Here is a 17,393-nt window from a genome sequence, read left to right on the forward strand (position 1 = left end):
TAGGAGTGGCTTTCCTCGCTATTTTTTGAATCATCTATTCCTTAGAACTCATCAAAGGGCTTCACTGGTAGTGTTGGGAAAGATGGCTGAGAATTAACATTATGGACCAACCATAACTGAAATGCAATCAGATATAATGGTTACAAGGCATCTAAATGATATTCACCAAGAGCACATTCAAGGAAAGATTAATAATCTTGTAGAAGACCTCTTAGTAATGAAGGAGAAACTCAAGCACCTAAAGGGCACAATATTAAAGAAGGATAGTGAGCTTGAAGAATGGAGGATTAAGAGTGTTAAGATAGTTGTCAAGCTTCTTAGTATTGAGGAGCAGTTAAAACTCGTAATAGGGCAACAACAGAAGCATGCTCTTGAGTTTCTTTTAACAAGAGCAGGAGTCGAGATGTACAGTAGCCCTCTTTAGAAGTACTTAAGCAAGGGTTACAACACATTGCAAGGGAGTAGAAGTGCAAGTAATGAGCAACATTGCACATTAATGCTCATCCCCCATAGAGAGAAGGTGATGACACATAAGCATGGAATGGATGGACGGTACAAGGAAGCAATAATACAAGCTAGCAGGTTGTTTGAGCAATATGGAAAGTATATCAAGATGTGGAATCAAGAGACAGAACTTTGGCGTATCGACATCCCAGGTATAATCAGAGTAGCGCAATGTCAACATGGTGGTATTTTTCAAGAATTGTTGATGCTAAGTGGGAGAGAGACTATCTCGGAGGTCATGGACTCCAGAGGTGTTATGGTGGTAGTTGAAAACTACTATGATAGAGGTCCCCAGCAGTTAGACTAGAAGGAGATTATGACTTGGTACCCTATCAAATTGGAAATTTATGGGAGATTACTTTTAGCCAACTATATACCGTAGTTGGAGTGTTCAACCATTGGGGATGACAGATTCCCTATTTGGCATTGGGACCCAAGTGGATTATCCCCTCGTATGGTAAGGCTTGACCAAGCACCAGAGCACAACTAGAAGACATGATGTGTTAAGATTGATAGTATCCTATTGATGCAGCGGGATTTTAGCAAAGCCTTCTTCAAATTTATTTGGAATCCAAGAATTGGTCTTGGCATACAAGTTCTGGATTCCATCTAAGTAATGCAAAAGAGATTCTTAAGATTCATTTGGGATCCTAGTACTAAGGTTAAAATTGCTTGAGGTCAAGAAATTTCAAGAAGGGAAGATTGTAATGTCCCTTTTTCTGAGCATTTGGAATGGAGACTAACTCAGTAGCCTAGCCATTCCATAGGCTACAGATTAAAGTAATGATGTAATATCTGGGAATTAGTTAATTAAAAGTGACTAAGGAAAAAGGATATTATAAGTCATCTTCATAATAAAAAGAAAGACCCATGGTATTCTCATAAGCCCGTGACTATAAAAGGAGATTAGAGTTCACTCCTTACGCATGCATTGGGATTATTGTTTTGTTGTTGTTGAGTTGAGCCCTTGGAGCTGGTCTATGTGAGAACCCATATTACGTAAAGGGTTAGTTTCTGTGGTAAGTGATCCACCCTAGCTGATCCAACAAGGAGGGGTTTCAGTATTGAGACATATACCTTAGCCACTCCAAAAAGGAGGGACCAAATCAGATCCACTCACTGGGCTTAATGCGGAGATCGCAAGGAGAGGTCAATCAGATCTCTCACAGGTGCATGATGTTAGAGGAGCCATTGTCATCCATACACATATATTGTTGGTGTTTCAATAGGTTCTGGGAATCATATTTGGCATGTATTTCCAAATCCGAATTTAATATAATAAGGTTGAGTTTTTACTGTTATTTCTCGTGTTTATTTTGAATTGCAACATTTCTAAGTTTTTACATCAGCAATTTTCTTATGCAAAATTGTGCAATTTTATTATGGTGTATTTTTCTGAGCAAATTTAAGGGAAATTTAGCCAAATAATTAAATGGTCATATTAGAACATGACAAATTAATCATGCCAAGTCAGCCACCATGAATGCCTCCTTCCCCTCGGGTATTTTGCAGGCCACAGCTTTTGGCATGAAAACCGAGAAGTCCTGCGCACTTTGACCAAGGCTCACTGCAGAGCTGACCGCAGGTTTGACCGCAGAAAATTGCAGGTCTGTTGCAGGGCGTTGACCAGCGTTGACCAGGGTAAAATAGAAATCATTTGACTTCGGTTTTGGGTGGAAAAATATTGATTTTTGCAGGCCACATTGAAGGACACCAAAATCGAGGAATTCTGAGCAGTTTGACTGTCATTGAATTTCTGTTTTGACCGCAGAAAATTGCAGACTGTGACAGCAAACTTTCTCTCTCCATTGACCAAGGTTGACTGAAGTTTTGGGACCTTGACCAGCAAAAGAGGCTGCATTGACTGGGCAATGACTGAATTAAATTAGAGCAGATTTGACCTTCACTTGACTTATGTTGACTTGACTGGTTAGGGCAATCAACTGCTGTTGACTTTTTGCAGATTTGACAGTTGACCAGATTTTACTCTTCCTCATCATCTTTGACATTGGTATATTGATTTGTTTGGATATTGGATATTGACATTGGACATTGGCTAGTCAAAGTTTGACTTTGACTCTTGGATGATGTACTCTCTCTACTGAACATTTGAAGACAATCTAATAGAAGAAGATTTGCAAGGGTTTTCCCCTTAGTGGGGTTTTTCCCTGGTCATTGACCAAATATTGTGTCTCTTGTCTCTTAGCTGTCTTTCATTGTGCATTTGTCTAATTGTTCTATCTACTATTGATCTACTAGCATTGGATAATTGAATAAGTAAATTGTTAAATTGGATGCTATTGGATATTGCTGAAGTAAATAGTTGCAGCATAGAACAAATTTATGAAAAATTAACATAACGATAACATGTGCAAGATAATAAAGCCCATGATCTACAAACTGATCCATAGAAAGTCCATGAGTGTCATGAAAAATATTCTGGTACCCCATACAAAATATGGTGCAAAACGTACTACCACTCGTTATAGCTAAATAAGGGTGGATTATTCAGATACATTACAACTATAAGAGAAAATTCACTAAATTACCTTACTAATAGAAAATCTATCATACAAACAACCTTAAAGCATAACTAAATAACGTTTCTAACTTCTAGAAAAAGGGGTGACATTTTAAGGCAAGTTGCATAAATATTCCATAAGAAACAATCCTAATATGATGGACTAATTTCAAACATATTCATTGGGTCAATTAACTTCAAAATCTACCAACACAGCCTACATTGAATCCTTCATGCTTCAAAAAGTAAACCCTAAACCAAGCATATAATTGAATTGAAAAATAACTATGAAATAACAAGATAGTCCAGGTTAGGACATTTGTTAGAAACAGTTATCTTGCAATAATTTAAGTGGGATATGCGTCCTCAATCCTTTTTTTTCTCTCTTCTAAAACCACGTCTACAGCATTATTCATTTTCTGAAAGTTGATCAAAGGTAAAAAAACTCTAGAAACTACAAACCCTGTAAGAAAATAGCAAGTATGCTTAATCTACAACATACACACCAGCTGAGAAAATGATGAAATTATTTAATGTGTTCTCAATTTCCCTTCCGAGTTCCTTGCGTATTCCATCCTCTAGCAGTTGCCTAGGATCCTACAAATTCCATATAAAGAATGTCATGTCAATTCCAACATTCTCCTAGTGCATAGACTGGAATAAATGAAGGAGATGGTTAAAAAACACCAGATTTATGCTTTGGCATGAAATCAAAACTTTTATTTCAAAATAATTCAATAACATTTGTAAGTCTACTTATTTAATGTATTCGGTTCCTAAAACTAGCATCAATCAGCCTAGAAATCATGTTTTTGATAAGTATTAAGAACATATTATTTCAAAAAACATATTACAAGGTCATGTTAACGCTAAGGCTGATCTGGACAACTTAATGAACAAAATGAAGGCAGAAATATATAAAGAAACACATAAATATATTTCAGATAGCCCAGTAATATAGTAAAACCTAAACTTTATTATATGAATGAAAAACAAAAAAATTGTAAAATGTAAAATAGTACAAACTAGCTAGAATGTTGATAGTCTATTTTTGAAGAGAAATGTGTTAGTTACACTCATGCACAAGAAGACAATACAAGAGGCCTGTTGCATCCATTTTTTTAATATTCCAAGTTTTTCAAAGTTCAGAATCATCAACCAGCAGTTCTTATGTCATTGCAAACCCACTCTGCAAATTTATAATGTAAATGATGCTAGTAAGACCGTGTATTTATGTAACAACTTACGTAAGCCTATTATTTTGGCAACAAATTTCATCCTAGAAGGTTTTTTGTTTCACTGATTATCTGTGTTTCTAAACACGGATGATCGGCAGAGTTTTTCCCTCCATCTTCACCCCAAAACTAGGGTGGAATTTATCATCAAGGTCTTAGGTGAGTTCTAGTGTTTTAGTCGAGTCTATTGTAAAAGTGATTTGGGAATAATTAAAGCTAATTGGCTAAATTCTTTTATTACAGATCACTTGGTCTACTAGATCATATTGTGTCATAGAATTGGGTAAATATTTTGAGGGTCTATAATGAGTAGGTATTCCCCCTTTGAGAGTTGAATTTGTAAAATCTTATGTAGAAAATATTTTAGTGCATGGTCCCTCATACTTAGACACCGTGGCTGAAATATTTGAGGGCGGAAAAATAATTAATCCCCTCAAGGGTAAATTAATTAATTTTTTTGGCAAAAATAAAATTAAATCCTAAGCCGAGAAATTAATTAATTTAGAGTCAAAAATTAAAATGTTAGATAAATCAAATTCTCTAAGTGGAAAAATTTGTGGGTCTAAAGGTAATAAATTTTTGGAGGTCACCCACCAAGGGAATGTTGGAAATTTCAAGAAAATTTGGACCCTTGGACCTTGATGATTAAGTCAAAGTCAACTTTTTTAGGAAATTAGCTCAAAATAAGATTTTTTGAGCTAATAAAAAATGGTCTTAATGAAGGATTCGAAAATTCTTCAAAATTAAATATTTTCGATGGCAGAGATTAAAAGTTGATCAAGGATTTATCAACGGTCGAGATTATTTTGATGGGGATCAAGCCAACTAACCATTATTTTCGACTCGGAGGAATTTCTCTATAAATAAAAGGTTTTTGCTTCAATTTTCATTATATGATGAGCTGAGCTCTAATGTAAGTTTGTAAACATTGGTGTGAAGCCATTGTTCTATTGGGAACGTTTGAATATCATAATAAAAGACTTTGGGTTCAATTCATGGTGTCTTTGTCTCATTGATCTATGGTACGTGCTGGGTATGTGCATTCTTATATTGTGCTTTGATATTATCTGAATTGTTATTTCATTTGTAGATGATAGGAACATTCTATTAGTAAGTTTTGGGCTTACCTTAGGTGATTTGATTTATTGTATGTTCTAATGATTTTTTCTTAAGAAAATATATAGAATTTGCAAGTTCTCCTGCCCTTGGGCTCCAAGTTCACAGACTATAGGCATAGGCCGACCTTGTTTGGACTTTCAATATTTTATGTGACGTTCTTACTTCACAAAGGATCTGGTTGAATATCTATCTTTCGAAATACATCTAGCTATCATCATATAAAAATTTTAATTTTCCAAAAAGCTTTTCAAGCATTGTATATTTGTATAATTTGTAGATAAACTTTGTATAATAATTTTTTGTAAATAATTTTTATTCTCTAACCATTGTTTTGCAGTTGGGATTTGGGATTTTGGGGTTTTTAATCCTTTGTATATATTGAGGTCTTGGGCACTTGTAAATTTATTTGTGCACGTGAGTTTCAAAAAGATTTTTTGGATTAGAGCTAAATCTAGGCCCTTGAGGGTAAGATCTAGTCTCTAAAAATTTTGCAGGGCCAGCATCAAGGATTTTTGGGCAAATATTGAAGATTTGAAGCAAAAATTCAATTTTGTGAGGGTTTTTGAAAGTTTTTAGGGCCTCCTAGGCCCAGCGTCCTCCTCCAAGCTAGTCATCCAGCCCTCCTTCCCTCTGCGTCAACCTCTTTTAGCCTCTTAAGGCTAGCCGCAAGCCTAATTAGGTCTTGGCTTGCCGTATTTACCCTTGTCGTGGGAATTTGTGGCCTTTTTAGGCCTGGTCGTAAGGCCTAGAGCCCTTCTCCTCCCATCGGCCCTATCCTTCAACCCTTCGCTTCCTTCCCTAGCCTCTGCTAGCTCTCCATTTCCCTATTCCTCCTCCTCCCGCTCCCTTTTCCTCCCTCCTCTCCTCTCGTCACCCTCTCCTCCCTAGCCCTCAACCTCCTTTGGCTTGCGGCATCCTTTTGTGAGGCCTCATCCCTAAGTCTCAACCCTCTTAGGGCTTGCGACAGGCCTTTAGGGCCTTGCCTACCCTAGTCGAAGGCCTAACTAGGCTTTGCATCCCTCCTCATGTTGATTTTTGGTAGCATCGGATGTACTCTAGCCATGAAATTTGGTGGAGAGGCTAAGGCACATGAGATCTCCAAGACCCAAAAATCGTTTGGAGAAATTCCACCCAGATGAAGAGATATTAAAATAAATAATATTTTTTATGAGTCCTTAAGTCTAAAATTAGGAAAATTAAAATATTAATGTTTATTAATATAAAATGGGTGAGGGTATTTTAAGAACCAAGGATGGCGAACCCTAGCTCCCCCGTCTCCTTGCCCTCGGCCGCCGTCGGCTCCTGGATTGCGCTGTGTGAGAAAGGGTTTGAGAGATCTGAGCATAGACTCCGGGGCTGTCTCTCTGCTGCAGATCAGCAACAAGGCCACGCCATTTTCACTGGCTCGAACCCCAGCTTTGATGCTTCCAGGCCCCAGGCCGCCGTTGGGTCACAAATCGCTCCGGCCGCGAAGGGATTGAAGAGATCTGGGCAAAGATCATGGGGTCTTCTCTCATCGGCAGGTACTCAAGATCTCCATGCCATGATCACTGGAGTTGTAGAAGAGCCTCCTATCCTCTTATCTGAGAGCTCCGGGAAAACATGGCCCCGTCCCCCTGCTTCTACGGCGCGACGGAGCAGCTCCCTTTCGACGGCTGAAATAGTGGACAAGGAAAATAGTGCGGCTCCCTTAGCCTATCCTCGGACCAGCGCTTCCAGAAAAGAAGGGACGACACTAATCAGATGTATGCCGCCCCTGCACACTAGACCAAGGCCGGATTCGAAACTCTATCAAGGCATTTGCCTTCCCGCTCCTCAGATCGATTGGGGAAAAAGGCCTTCAGAATCATCCGCAGCTTTCCAGATTCAAATCAGGCTTCTTTCAGGAAAAACTATGCTTCAATGGGTTTGCCAGGCGGATCCAGTGCGGAATCTCAAGCATGCATTGGACATCAAATTGGGGATCCCTTCGGCAGACCAACGGCTTCTCTACCAAGGTAAACATCTTGAGGATCTCTTTCCTATTTCTTTTTATGGCATTGAGAAAGATGCATCTATTATCCTTTCCCTTCGTCTTAGAGGAGGAGCTGGGGGAGAGCCTTCCTCAGCTAAGGTTTTTTCGTACAAAGATGCAGTCCATGGCAAGCAGACTGAAAAGACAGAGCCACCAATACAGACTTCACCCAAGCCCTTTTTGGTTGACAAAGTGGAGGAGATCCCATCAGTTGAAATCTCCTACCCTGATCTTGAAGACGAAACCCAGAAATTTGCTGAAAGAGCCATCATCTGCAGATTCAATGGGCTCTGGCCGCGCTCACAGGATCTTTATGACTGGATCAAAGACAACTGGACTGATCGTTGTAAGGTCTATTTCTGTGCAAAAGGATATTTCATAGTGTTGTTCGATGACCTAGAGCATTGCTACAATGCCCTAGACGAAGGCCCTTGGTTCATGGGTTCAGTTGGTCTCTTCCTAACTCCATGGTTCTCCGACTTTGACCCAGCTTCAGCAGTCATCACCAAGGCTCCGGTATGGATCAGGCTTCCAAATCTCCCAGTTCACCTGTGGCATACAGAAGTATACAGGCAAATAGGCAATGCCCTGGGTAGCTTTCTGAAGGGAGACTACAAGAGAGAGAGGCAGGGTCTCTATACATACGCCAGAGTTTGTGTGGAGCTTGATTTAAGTAAGGGATTGCCAGAGTACATCAATCTCAAGATCAAGGACGCTATCTGGACCCAGTTTCTAGAGTACGAGAACACTGCCTTCAGATGCCGCCATTGTCACCAAACAGGGCACCTACATATCTCTTGCCCATCGCTGTCAGCAAGAGCAAAAAAGGGCCTCTTTGCTCATACTAAGCCCAAGCGTTGGGCTCCCTGCCCACCGCCGCCAACCGGAAGCTCCAGTCCCCCTAGTATGGAAAAGGTTCCAAGTATGGAAAAGGAGGAAAAAGAGTCAGAACCAGATCAGATGCCGCAGACGATGGATCCGCCCACGAACATTATGGAGCACACCCATGTCTCAGCAAATTCCCAGAAACGTCCCCATGAGACTTCCTCCTCTGATTCAGAGAAGGAGTCCCCAATGATAGAGAACTCCAGTCTCCAAGTTGTTCTTGCCCATCCTCCTCATGAGGGCTGGACAAAAGTTAACAAAAAGAAAGGGAAAAAACATTGTGGTGTAATCACTGTCCCGCTGGGGTAACAGCCTGACAGTTAGTATTTGCTATCAAATCTTCTGGTGTAGCAGAGTTTGTATCTTCCTTCCGAGACCGAGGTTGATGAATTTATCATTTCCGGTCTATCGGTCTTCTGTCTTTCCTATAGCTCTGTGATTGTATCTCTCTTCCGGGACCGAGGTTGATGCATATATCATTTCCGGTCTGACGGTCTTTTGCCTTTCCTGTTTGTACCATATTGATTTCTCTTAATAGATTTAGTCTTTACCGAGAAAAAAAAAATATAAAATGGGTGAGAAAGTTCTAAGAGACAAGGATCAAGCCAGATCTAATCTTAGTCATTGATTAGGGACTTAATCTCGCCGTTGAATCGTCAATAGGAAAAGTATAAGAGGAAGCTTGAGGATCAGTTGGAGACACACAAAGAGAGATCAAGAATTCGATTTTTTGGGGTTGGGTTTGCTGAGGAAATCGAGTTAGTGATCAGAGTTGCAGCAAGGGCAATTCAGCAAAGGATTTCAATCCAAGGTGGAAGAATACATAGCAGAGAGGCAGTAAAGTATCGGGAGAGACAGCGCAGGCCTAAGAAGCGTTCACGCAAAGGCTTGAGGAGCCAGCGCAGTGTTGGAATTTCTAAGTTTAACCCGTTATAAATTCTTCTTGTACTATCTAGTTTATTTCTTCCTCCTTGTTTAATTACTTAACAAGTTATTTACCATGTAAATACTGAAAATAGACACAAGTACAGTATCAACATCTATAGATCATCAACTGAAAGAAAACAAGCACACAAGTGACACTGTTATTTTTGGACCAATGTCTCCGGAAAAACCCAATGCGAGAAAACCAATGCAGCTATTCAGAGGGTTATATTTTTATGCAGTTTATCAGAGTATGACTAGGTGCCTAAACCGGCTCACCCAATAGAGAAAATACACGGCAGTAATACCTCTATATCTGGAAACAGGTATTTAGAAAACCTGTCCCACAAAAACCCTCTCTGGCACAACTGAAGCTCAGCGCTGGCCCTTCCAGCCTCTGTGTCAGCCTCCTGCTGACCTATGTCAACCCCACAACCCTCCATGTCAGCCCTCTGAGACACTGCGCAGCCTCTAGGAGCCTATGTGTCACTCCCTCTGCCCTCTGCATGGATGATGCAGCCTCTCTGGGCTTTGCGCTGCCTCTGCAGGGCTCTACATAGCCTAGACTTACTGCTGCTCTCGCTCTCTCCGCTTTTGTGCCAATCTCGCAATATTGTCCCTGCCTCTCTGCCTCGTACTCACTTCCCCTCGTTGTTGATCATTGATTCATTTTTTCTTAGCAACCCTGCTCTAGCAAAATAAATGATTGATCACTCTGGTGTTTTCTCCAACTGACCCTCAAACCTCTTCTTATACTTTTTTCGCTGGTCCATCAATGACTGAAATTAAATCTCTAATCAACGGATAAGATTACATTTGGCTTGATCCATGACTTTTGGAACCTTCTATCCTAGTTTTATATTAATACCCATTAATATTTTATTTTTCCTAAGTTTAGATTTAGGAACTATATTAAAAATATTAATTATTTTAATATCTCCCAAACTAGGTACAATCTGTCCAAACCATTTCTGGGTCTTAGAGATCTCATGTGATTTAGCCTCTCCACCAATTTATATGGCTAGAGCATAATTGATGCTACCCCAAATCAATACTCCCTCTTAGCGAGGATTATGCTTTAGTAATACTCCACAGTGAGTATCACACTGATTAGCTAGCACCAGTCCTTGTGCTAACGCTAGGCCTACCCGCTCAACATCCTCTGCACTGCTGCATCCTGTACTGCTGCTCATGGCCCTGCCACTGCCACTGTTGCATCTGTATCGCAACTCCCTCTGCATTTGTGCTACTGCTGGTCCATCCTCCCAGCACTGCATCCCCTCTCATCATGCTCCATAGTACTACTGCATACTGCTACTGCACTGCAACTCAGTTACTGAGAAGTAAGTAACTGATCTACCCAACTTCTGACATCCCTATCAAGCTAGAAACACTCCCGATATTGAAGCTCTCTCTGTCGCTAACAAGTGCTCCCTCTACTGACCTCTGCGCTGCTACAACAACTCCCTGCATCTCGCACCGTTGCACACCTCTCTGTGCCATCATGCACTGGTATAACACTCCTGTGCCTCTCGCACTGTCGCAGCCTCTAGCCTCGCGCTGTCCCGAGACACCTGCACTGGAGCACTCTTTGTCACTCCATTCGCATCCGTCTCTACTGACATCTATCAATCTTGCCACTCCTCTTCGGGGCTCCTGTAGCAAGGTATAATCCAAGAGGTTAGGTACCTCAAGGATCCTACCCCTCATCTCCTGTAGTCCTCTTGAGTACAGCTCGATGTCTCCCCACTTCTTCTCAAGTGGCACATGAGCACTCATGGCACAATCGTCCTCCTCGACTTCTTTCTCCGCCTTTGCAGGCGCTGCCTTCGAGTCTGAAGCCTCTCCCTTGCTCTTCTTCCTAGGACACTAGTTCGCAAAATGACCCAATTCCCCACAATGGAAGCACTTGACCTTGGAGAGGTCCTTCTTCCTCTTCTCCTGCTTTCCCGCAGATGCTAGAGCCGCATCCTCTTCTTCCTCCTTGATTCTAACCCCTTTGTCGCTACTCCCCACCTTGGTTAGCTACCTAATCTTTTCTTGACGAAGAGTCGCCCACAGCTCTTCCCAATCTGGAAGGCTCGTCCTGCCCAGTATGCTCTGGACAAATACCTCCCAATCCTCGGAAATTGCGTTCAGTGCAGTACTTACCATCAATTCCTCATCCGGCGTGGCCCCTATGGAAGTTAGTTGGTCACGGATCTCCTTCAAGTGATCGAGGAAGACATCTATCTGCTCTCCGTACTGCATCTGGTATGCCCTAGGCTGATTCTCCAAGAGCATCTTCCTCTGCACGGAAGTATGCTGGTACAATGTCTTCAAGGCATCCCACATCTCCTTTGCAGTTTCCTTCTTGGTAATATGTGGTACCACATGATCCTTGACCCCATCAAGGATGATGCACTTAGCCTTTGACATTGCCTCCTCGTATCTTTCATTAGCTACCAGGTCAACTGGGACAACTATCACTCTCGTGACGAAGCACTTGAGGCGATGTCTGTCTAGAATGGACAAGATCCTGGCCTTCCAAACCACAAAGTTGGACGCTCCGTCCAACCTATTTTGATCTCTCAGCCCATTCATGGCCATCTCACTACTCTTCTTTCGACTCCTCCGAGCCTCTCTACTTCCCTCCTGGAAGTCCTCTGTTCAACTCCTACTGAGTCTCTCAACTTCCTGTCTGGAAGTTCTCGATTCAACTCCCTCTGAGTCTCGATTTCCCTTCTGGAAATCCCTCTGCCAACGTCAAGTTGCCCCACTCCAATCGTCTGTGCAACTACACCACTGATCTGAATTCCTTGGCTAGAAATCTGCCTCGGCAGCAACTCCCTCCACCTTGGTCTTGCCCTGTTACATACTGTTATGACCACAATACCCCACCAGCTTCACTCCACAAATTACCCACAACCTTTTATACCCCAGCAACTCAAGGATTGAGCCACTTGGCTCTACGCAACCCGGCATCGGCAAATCAGCTCCCCAAGCCAATTGCGTTAGCCCTCGTGGCCTCTGCGTGGCTTTGCATGTGCCTGATTTTGCCTCCCTTAGCCTCTATCCTGCCTTTCTTCGGCCCAAAATGATGATGCAGTCCCTCTGCGTCACTCCTTCCTCTGTCACCTTCTGCAAGGATCAACTCTATCACTCGGGACAGCTGAATCTGTTGCAAATGCTCTGCTTGGCTAATGCCTTCAATTTTCCTGTGATCTACAACCACGCTCTGATACCATGTTGGAATTTCTAAGTTTAACCCATTAGAAATTCTTTTTGTACTATCTAGTTTATTTCTTCCTACTTGTTTAATTACTTAAGTTATTTACCATGTAAACACTGAAAATAAACACGAGTATAGTATCAACATCTATAGATCATCAACTGAAAGAAAACAAGCACACAAATGAAACCGTTATTTTTGTACCAATGTCTCCGGAAAAACCCAATGTGGGAAAACCGATGCAGCTATTCAGAGGGTTATATTATTATGCAATTTATCAAAGTACAATTGGGTGCCTAAACTGGCTCACCCAACAGACAAAAATACACAGCAACAATACCTCTATATCTGGAAACAGGTATTCAGAAAACTTGTCCCACAGAAAACCTCTCCGCCACAACTAAAGCTCAGTGCTCACCCTTTTGGCCTCTGCGTCAGCCTCTTGCTAACCTACGTCAGCCCCAAGACCCTCTACGCCAGCCCTCTGAGGCACTGTGGAGCCTCTATGTCACTCCCTCTGCCCTTTGTGTGGATGATGCAGTCTCTCTGGGCTCTGCGCTACCTCTGCAGGGCTCTCTGCGTACCCTGGACTAACTGTTGCTCTCGCTCTCTCCACTTCTGTGCCAGTCTCCCAGTATTGTCCCTACCTTTCTGCCTCGTACTCACTTCCCCTCGTTGTTGATCACTGATTCATTTTTGCTTAGCAACCCCGCTCTAGCAAAATGAATGATTGATCACTTTGTTGTTTTCTCCAACTGACCCTCAAGCCTCTTCTTATACCTTTCTCGTTGATCCATCAACGACCGAAATTAAATCTCTAATCAACGGCCAAGATTACATTTGGCTTGATCCATGACTTTTGGACCATTCTAACACAGTTTTATATTAATTCAGATTAATATTTTATTTTCCCCAAATTTAGACTTAGGGACTCCATTAAAAATATTTATTATTTTTATATCTCCCAAACCGGGTACAATCTGTCCAAACCATTTCTGGGTCTTGGAGATCTCATGTGCTTTAGCCTCTCCACCAATTTTCATGGCTGGAGCATATCTGATGCTACCCCAAATCAACACGCAAAGGGCCATAGAGGCTGATGAAGAAGCCGTAGAGGCTGACGCAGAAGAAGCACTAGGAGATTTTGTGGGGCAGATCGGAAGTTGATCACCATATCCTAAGCCGGGAGAGGGTGATGCAGTTCCAGAGAGGGTGATGAAATTCCAACGCAGTGCTTGGAGTAGCTTTCGCTGTCCAGCACAAGGCACAGCCAGAGTCACTGTGTGGTTGATAATCTGGTTGTTGATTTGCCGGAATATCTGTCTCCAGAGAGAGGTACTACTGCAAAGGACATTCTCTGCGAGGTGAGCCAATTTCTAGCACCCTAGTTGTATTCAACAATCTGCTTAATAATAAAACCCTCATATCTATTGCACCTGTTTTCCTGCATTGGGTTTTTCCTAGGGCGATTGTCCAAAAGTAACGGTGTCCCTTGTGTTATTGTTTCTGTTTACTTCAGTGTATAATTTGTATATCTGTGAAGGTTGCATTTGTGTTTACTTCGATATTTATGCAATTAAATAACTTGTTAATGTAAAGAACAAGCAGGAAATAGTAAACCAGAAATTGCAGTAGGGGTTTCTAATGTGTTAGATTTAGGAATTTTCACACCTCCTCCTCAATGCTAGCCCTATAGGGCCTAGCGTTGCCCTTCCTTAGCAAGTGGGCTAGTTCTTCCAAGGCCCCAAGGCGTAAGGGTTTGAACTCTAAACCCTCTCTTGCTCACTGTTTACCTACAGCGATCATATCTACATCATAACAAGGATACAATCCTCATGAAAGTGCTCCAAAAGTCACTCATAATTTGCCTAATACACTAAGGAATTAATTCAACGCATTGGGCATTTTGTTTTAGGTTAAATTGTATGATCTTCATGGTTGCCATCTCTGATTGCAAATAGATCTGAAGTCTGATATAACAGTGGTTACTTCATCATAAGAAGGCTAGTCAACTCATAATTTTATATTGGCAAGTTTGGTTTGGCATTTGGCAACATTTTGGCATATTGGTAGCTCACTACTTTCATAAGTATCTCATTATTGTCCTGAAGGGTTAATAATCACTCAATCCATCTTGCATTGCATTCTAAGTCTAGTTGCATAAATAATTTACCTCCAAGCATAATCTTGGTTGATAGATATTTAGGGCCACTCTTTCTTGATTTAGCTTGAGGAATTTAACCCCTTTAGTGGTTAACACGGTGACCTTGCAGTCGTTAGAGTCACAGTCTTTGTAGCGTCGGAGGCATTGGGTGGTTGGAACACAAGGGGAGGTATCGTTAATCAAGTCTTGCTTGCTTCCCATTGGCTTCCATCCCACAAACTACTCTAGAGACTAGTTCCAAAATAGTTTTGGGGAAGGTTACTCTTATAATAGGCATCTAACTTAAAATTAACCAAAATTTTGCATTTCACCTCACTGTTAGGATTTGCATAGCAAACAAGTTAGTGAAGCATCTAAGTAGCGATTGTTCATCCAGTTACTTGGTCTGTAATTGATATTAAAGCAAGTTAGTTGACTCCATAAGGCACTAGTCTCATTAATAATTAAATCTAATTCTTTGAAACTTGATAAAATCAACCAAGTGGCTAGGCCATTCAATCGTGTCTCCCAGACACGTTGGTTGTCAACTTGTCTTTCACTTCACATTTCCATAGGGACTACCCCCCATAGCCTGCTGTTAGGAGACAACTAGAATGGAAAGGTCAGGGATCAGGGTGACAGCCCCCAAACTAAATCGGTGTCGCAATGCTTGTACAATCTGAGTGACAACAAGGTCAAAATTTCCTTTTAACATAAAGTATGGTTCCCTGAGATGCAAAATCCTTAATGCTCCAAAACCCTAAGAAACAAAGTAGCAAAAGGGGTGTGGCCCTTGAGGAGGCTAGTTCATAAATCAACTTCAGAGTGGTGCAACTTTGCATACAAACTTAGTTTAAGGCATTTCTTGGACTGTTACAGAGCTAATCCATGCTCTATCAGTTTGGCAAGCAATGCATCAAATATTTTAGACATAAGAACTCTAGTAAAACTGTCAACATGTAAATCCATTCTAAATTATTGGAACAAGTGGGTGGCTAGTGCTACCAATATCCACCTAGATTAGTTGCCCCCATTAGGAAGCAATGGTCCCTATTACTGCAGGGATAAGCACTCTTGCTAAGGTCCTACAAGATGTTAGAGCGGCACCACATAGGACAAGTGGCCACTATCACCTCAACACAAGTCCTCACTCTTTAGACCAACTCCTAAAATGCCATGGGAAGCTTCCCTATGCAAACAAATACTCCACCACAAGATTAATGGTCTAGAGTCTATAAATCTCTATTGGGTGATGCAGTATAGGAGTTAGTATAAATGATTTCAAATACGTAAATGATATTATACTGCAGAAAAATGGAGACCAGCGATTAGAACACTCAAAACCGTTGAAAAAACACAAGATTGAATGTAATACAACCTTTACTAACCTGGAGATGATTACCCTTGTTTATACCCGTGGCATGTGACTGAAAATTACTCTTTTGCTTGTTGTTCTGGACTTACAAGTCTATAAATCTGCATAAAATGCAAAAACCAGCAAACCAGGACCCACTTTGGGGCCACCCACAAAACTAAAAGTGTACAAATAAAGTATGTCTATTGGTTGAAAGTGTTCATTGTAATGCCCTTGGTCCACTGTGACTGGGTTTCTTATAGTTATTGCTTGACTTGCTTTTTTGGGGCTTTGATGCTTTATATTGTTTATGTGATTTTTAGGGTATTGTTTCTCTTTTCTTATTTGCTTTACGAACAGAATCTCAATTTATTTGCCAAAATAGAAAAAACATATATGAATAATGTTATGAGAAAAATTTAGCAGAAGAAAACACAATTTTACCATAGCACAACTCAAGAATTGGTTTTCTTGTGGAAATATAACCAGATACAGTGATACCAATTACAACCCCAATTTTGACAACAACTAGCCTACCCCCAGACACAGGCTTCAAGCCCAACTATCTACTCCAAACAAAACATTTTCTTAAATTCCCCTATTAGAAGGAAATGAAAGCAAGTCTCAGATAGAGACAGAAACAAAGTTGTATATACAAATCAAATAAAATCAACTCTTCAATTTTAAGGACCGTTTAAACCATATGATGTCATGAAATTGCGATTTGTGACCTGTTTCCTTGTCAGTGTGCTCCGTGGGATTGAGACAGCTAAGGGAGCTTTGAACACGGTGGTCACGTGATTGACTGTAGCAGCTGCCAATCAAGCCACGCTTCTGCTCTGCCCCATATGAGAACATGAGGAAAAGTGTAAGATACCCCCTCGGAATACCTTAAACTTTTCACCAAAATTTCTAAGTATTGTTTTAGTTTGTCACTGTGTCATTTCGCCAAGCAGTTTGCGCAAGTATGGTTGTAGGTGTATTTTCTTGTATTTTGTTTAAACAGTTGCACCCAATCATAAGTGGACACCATGAAAATGCTTCAAGACAATGGCATATAATTTATAATAAACTCAAAAATGTACTTACCCATTAATAAATGCTCGCAACAACAATAATAAGAGATGTATGGGCAAATATCAGCATACTTCATTAAACATTTGGGTGTAGATAATTGGTTAATTTGACACTTAATACTGTGAAAATTTCACTACTGAAATTCTATTGCGGCGACTGGAATTAATTCTTCTAACTGTAAATTAATTTAGCAGTTTATTGCTATGGCAACAATGAATTAATCACACTGCAATCTTCACAAATAAGAAATACTATGGAAGATAAATTGGACACTGAGAAAACACTGGCACACACACAAAAATAATAACACCATTATTTTTGGACAAAAGTCCCTAGAAAAACCCAACTTGGAAAAACAGGTGCAACAGCTGAGGGTTTTAACTTTTTATTATTAAGTAGCAGTGAG

General features: G+C 41.0%; 1 protein-coding gene across 6 annotated transcripts in view; it reads right to left on the bottom strand.

The window, feature by feature from the left end:
* Positions 1-17,393, bottom strand: part of LOC149203713 (uncharacterized) — a 554,312-nt gene that overhangs the window by 283,920 nt on the left and 252,999 nt on the right. For all 6 annotated transcript variants that reach the window (XM_089403546.1, XM_089403545.1, XM_089403544.1 and 3 more), the window contains one exon: positions 3,532-3,622. In XM_089403546.1, coding sequence (XP_089259672.1) covers positions 3,532-3,622 — 91 coding nt within the window. The remainder of the gene's footprint in view (positions 1-3,531; positions 3,623-17,393) is intronic.

The sequence above is a fragment of the Pinus tabuliformis genome, chromosome 2_1 (genome assembly GCF_031772625.1).
Source record: "Pinus tabuliformis cultivar Carrire ecotype Pingquan chromosome 2_1, CPIR1, whole genome shotgun sequence".
Classification (NCBI taxonomy): Eukaryota; Viridiplantae; Streptophyta; class Pinopsida; order Pinales; family Pinaceae; genus Pinus; species Pinus tabuliformis.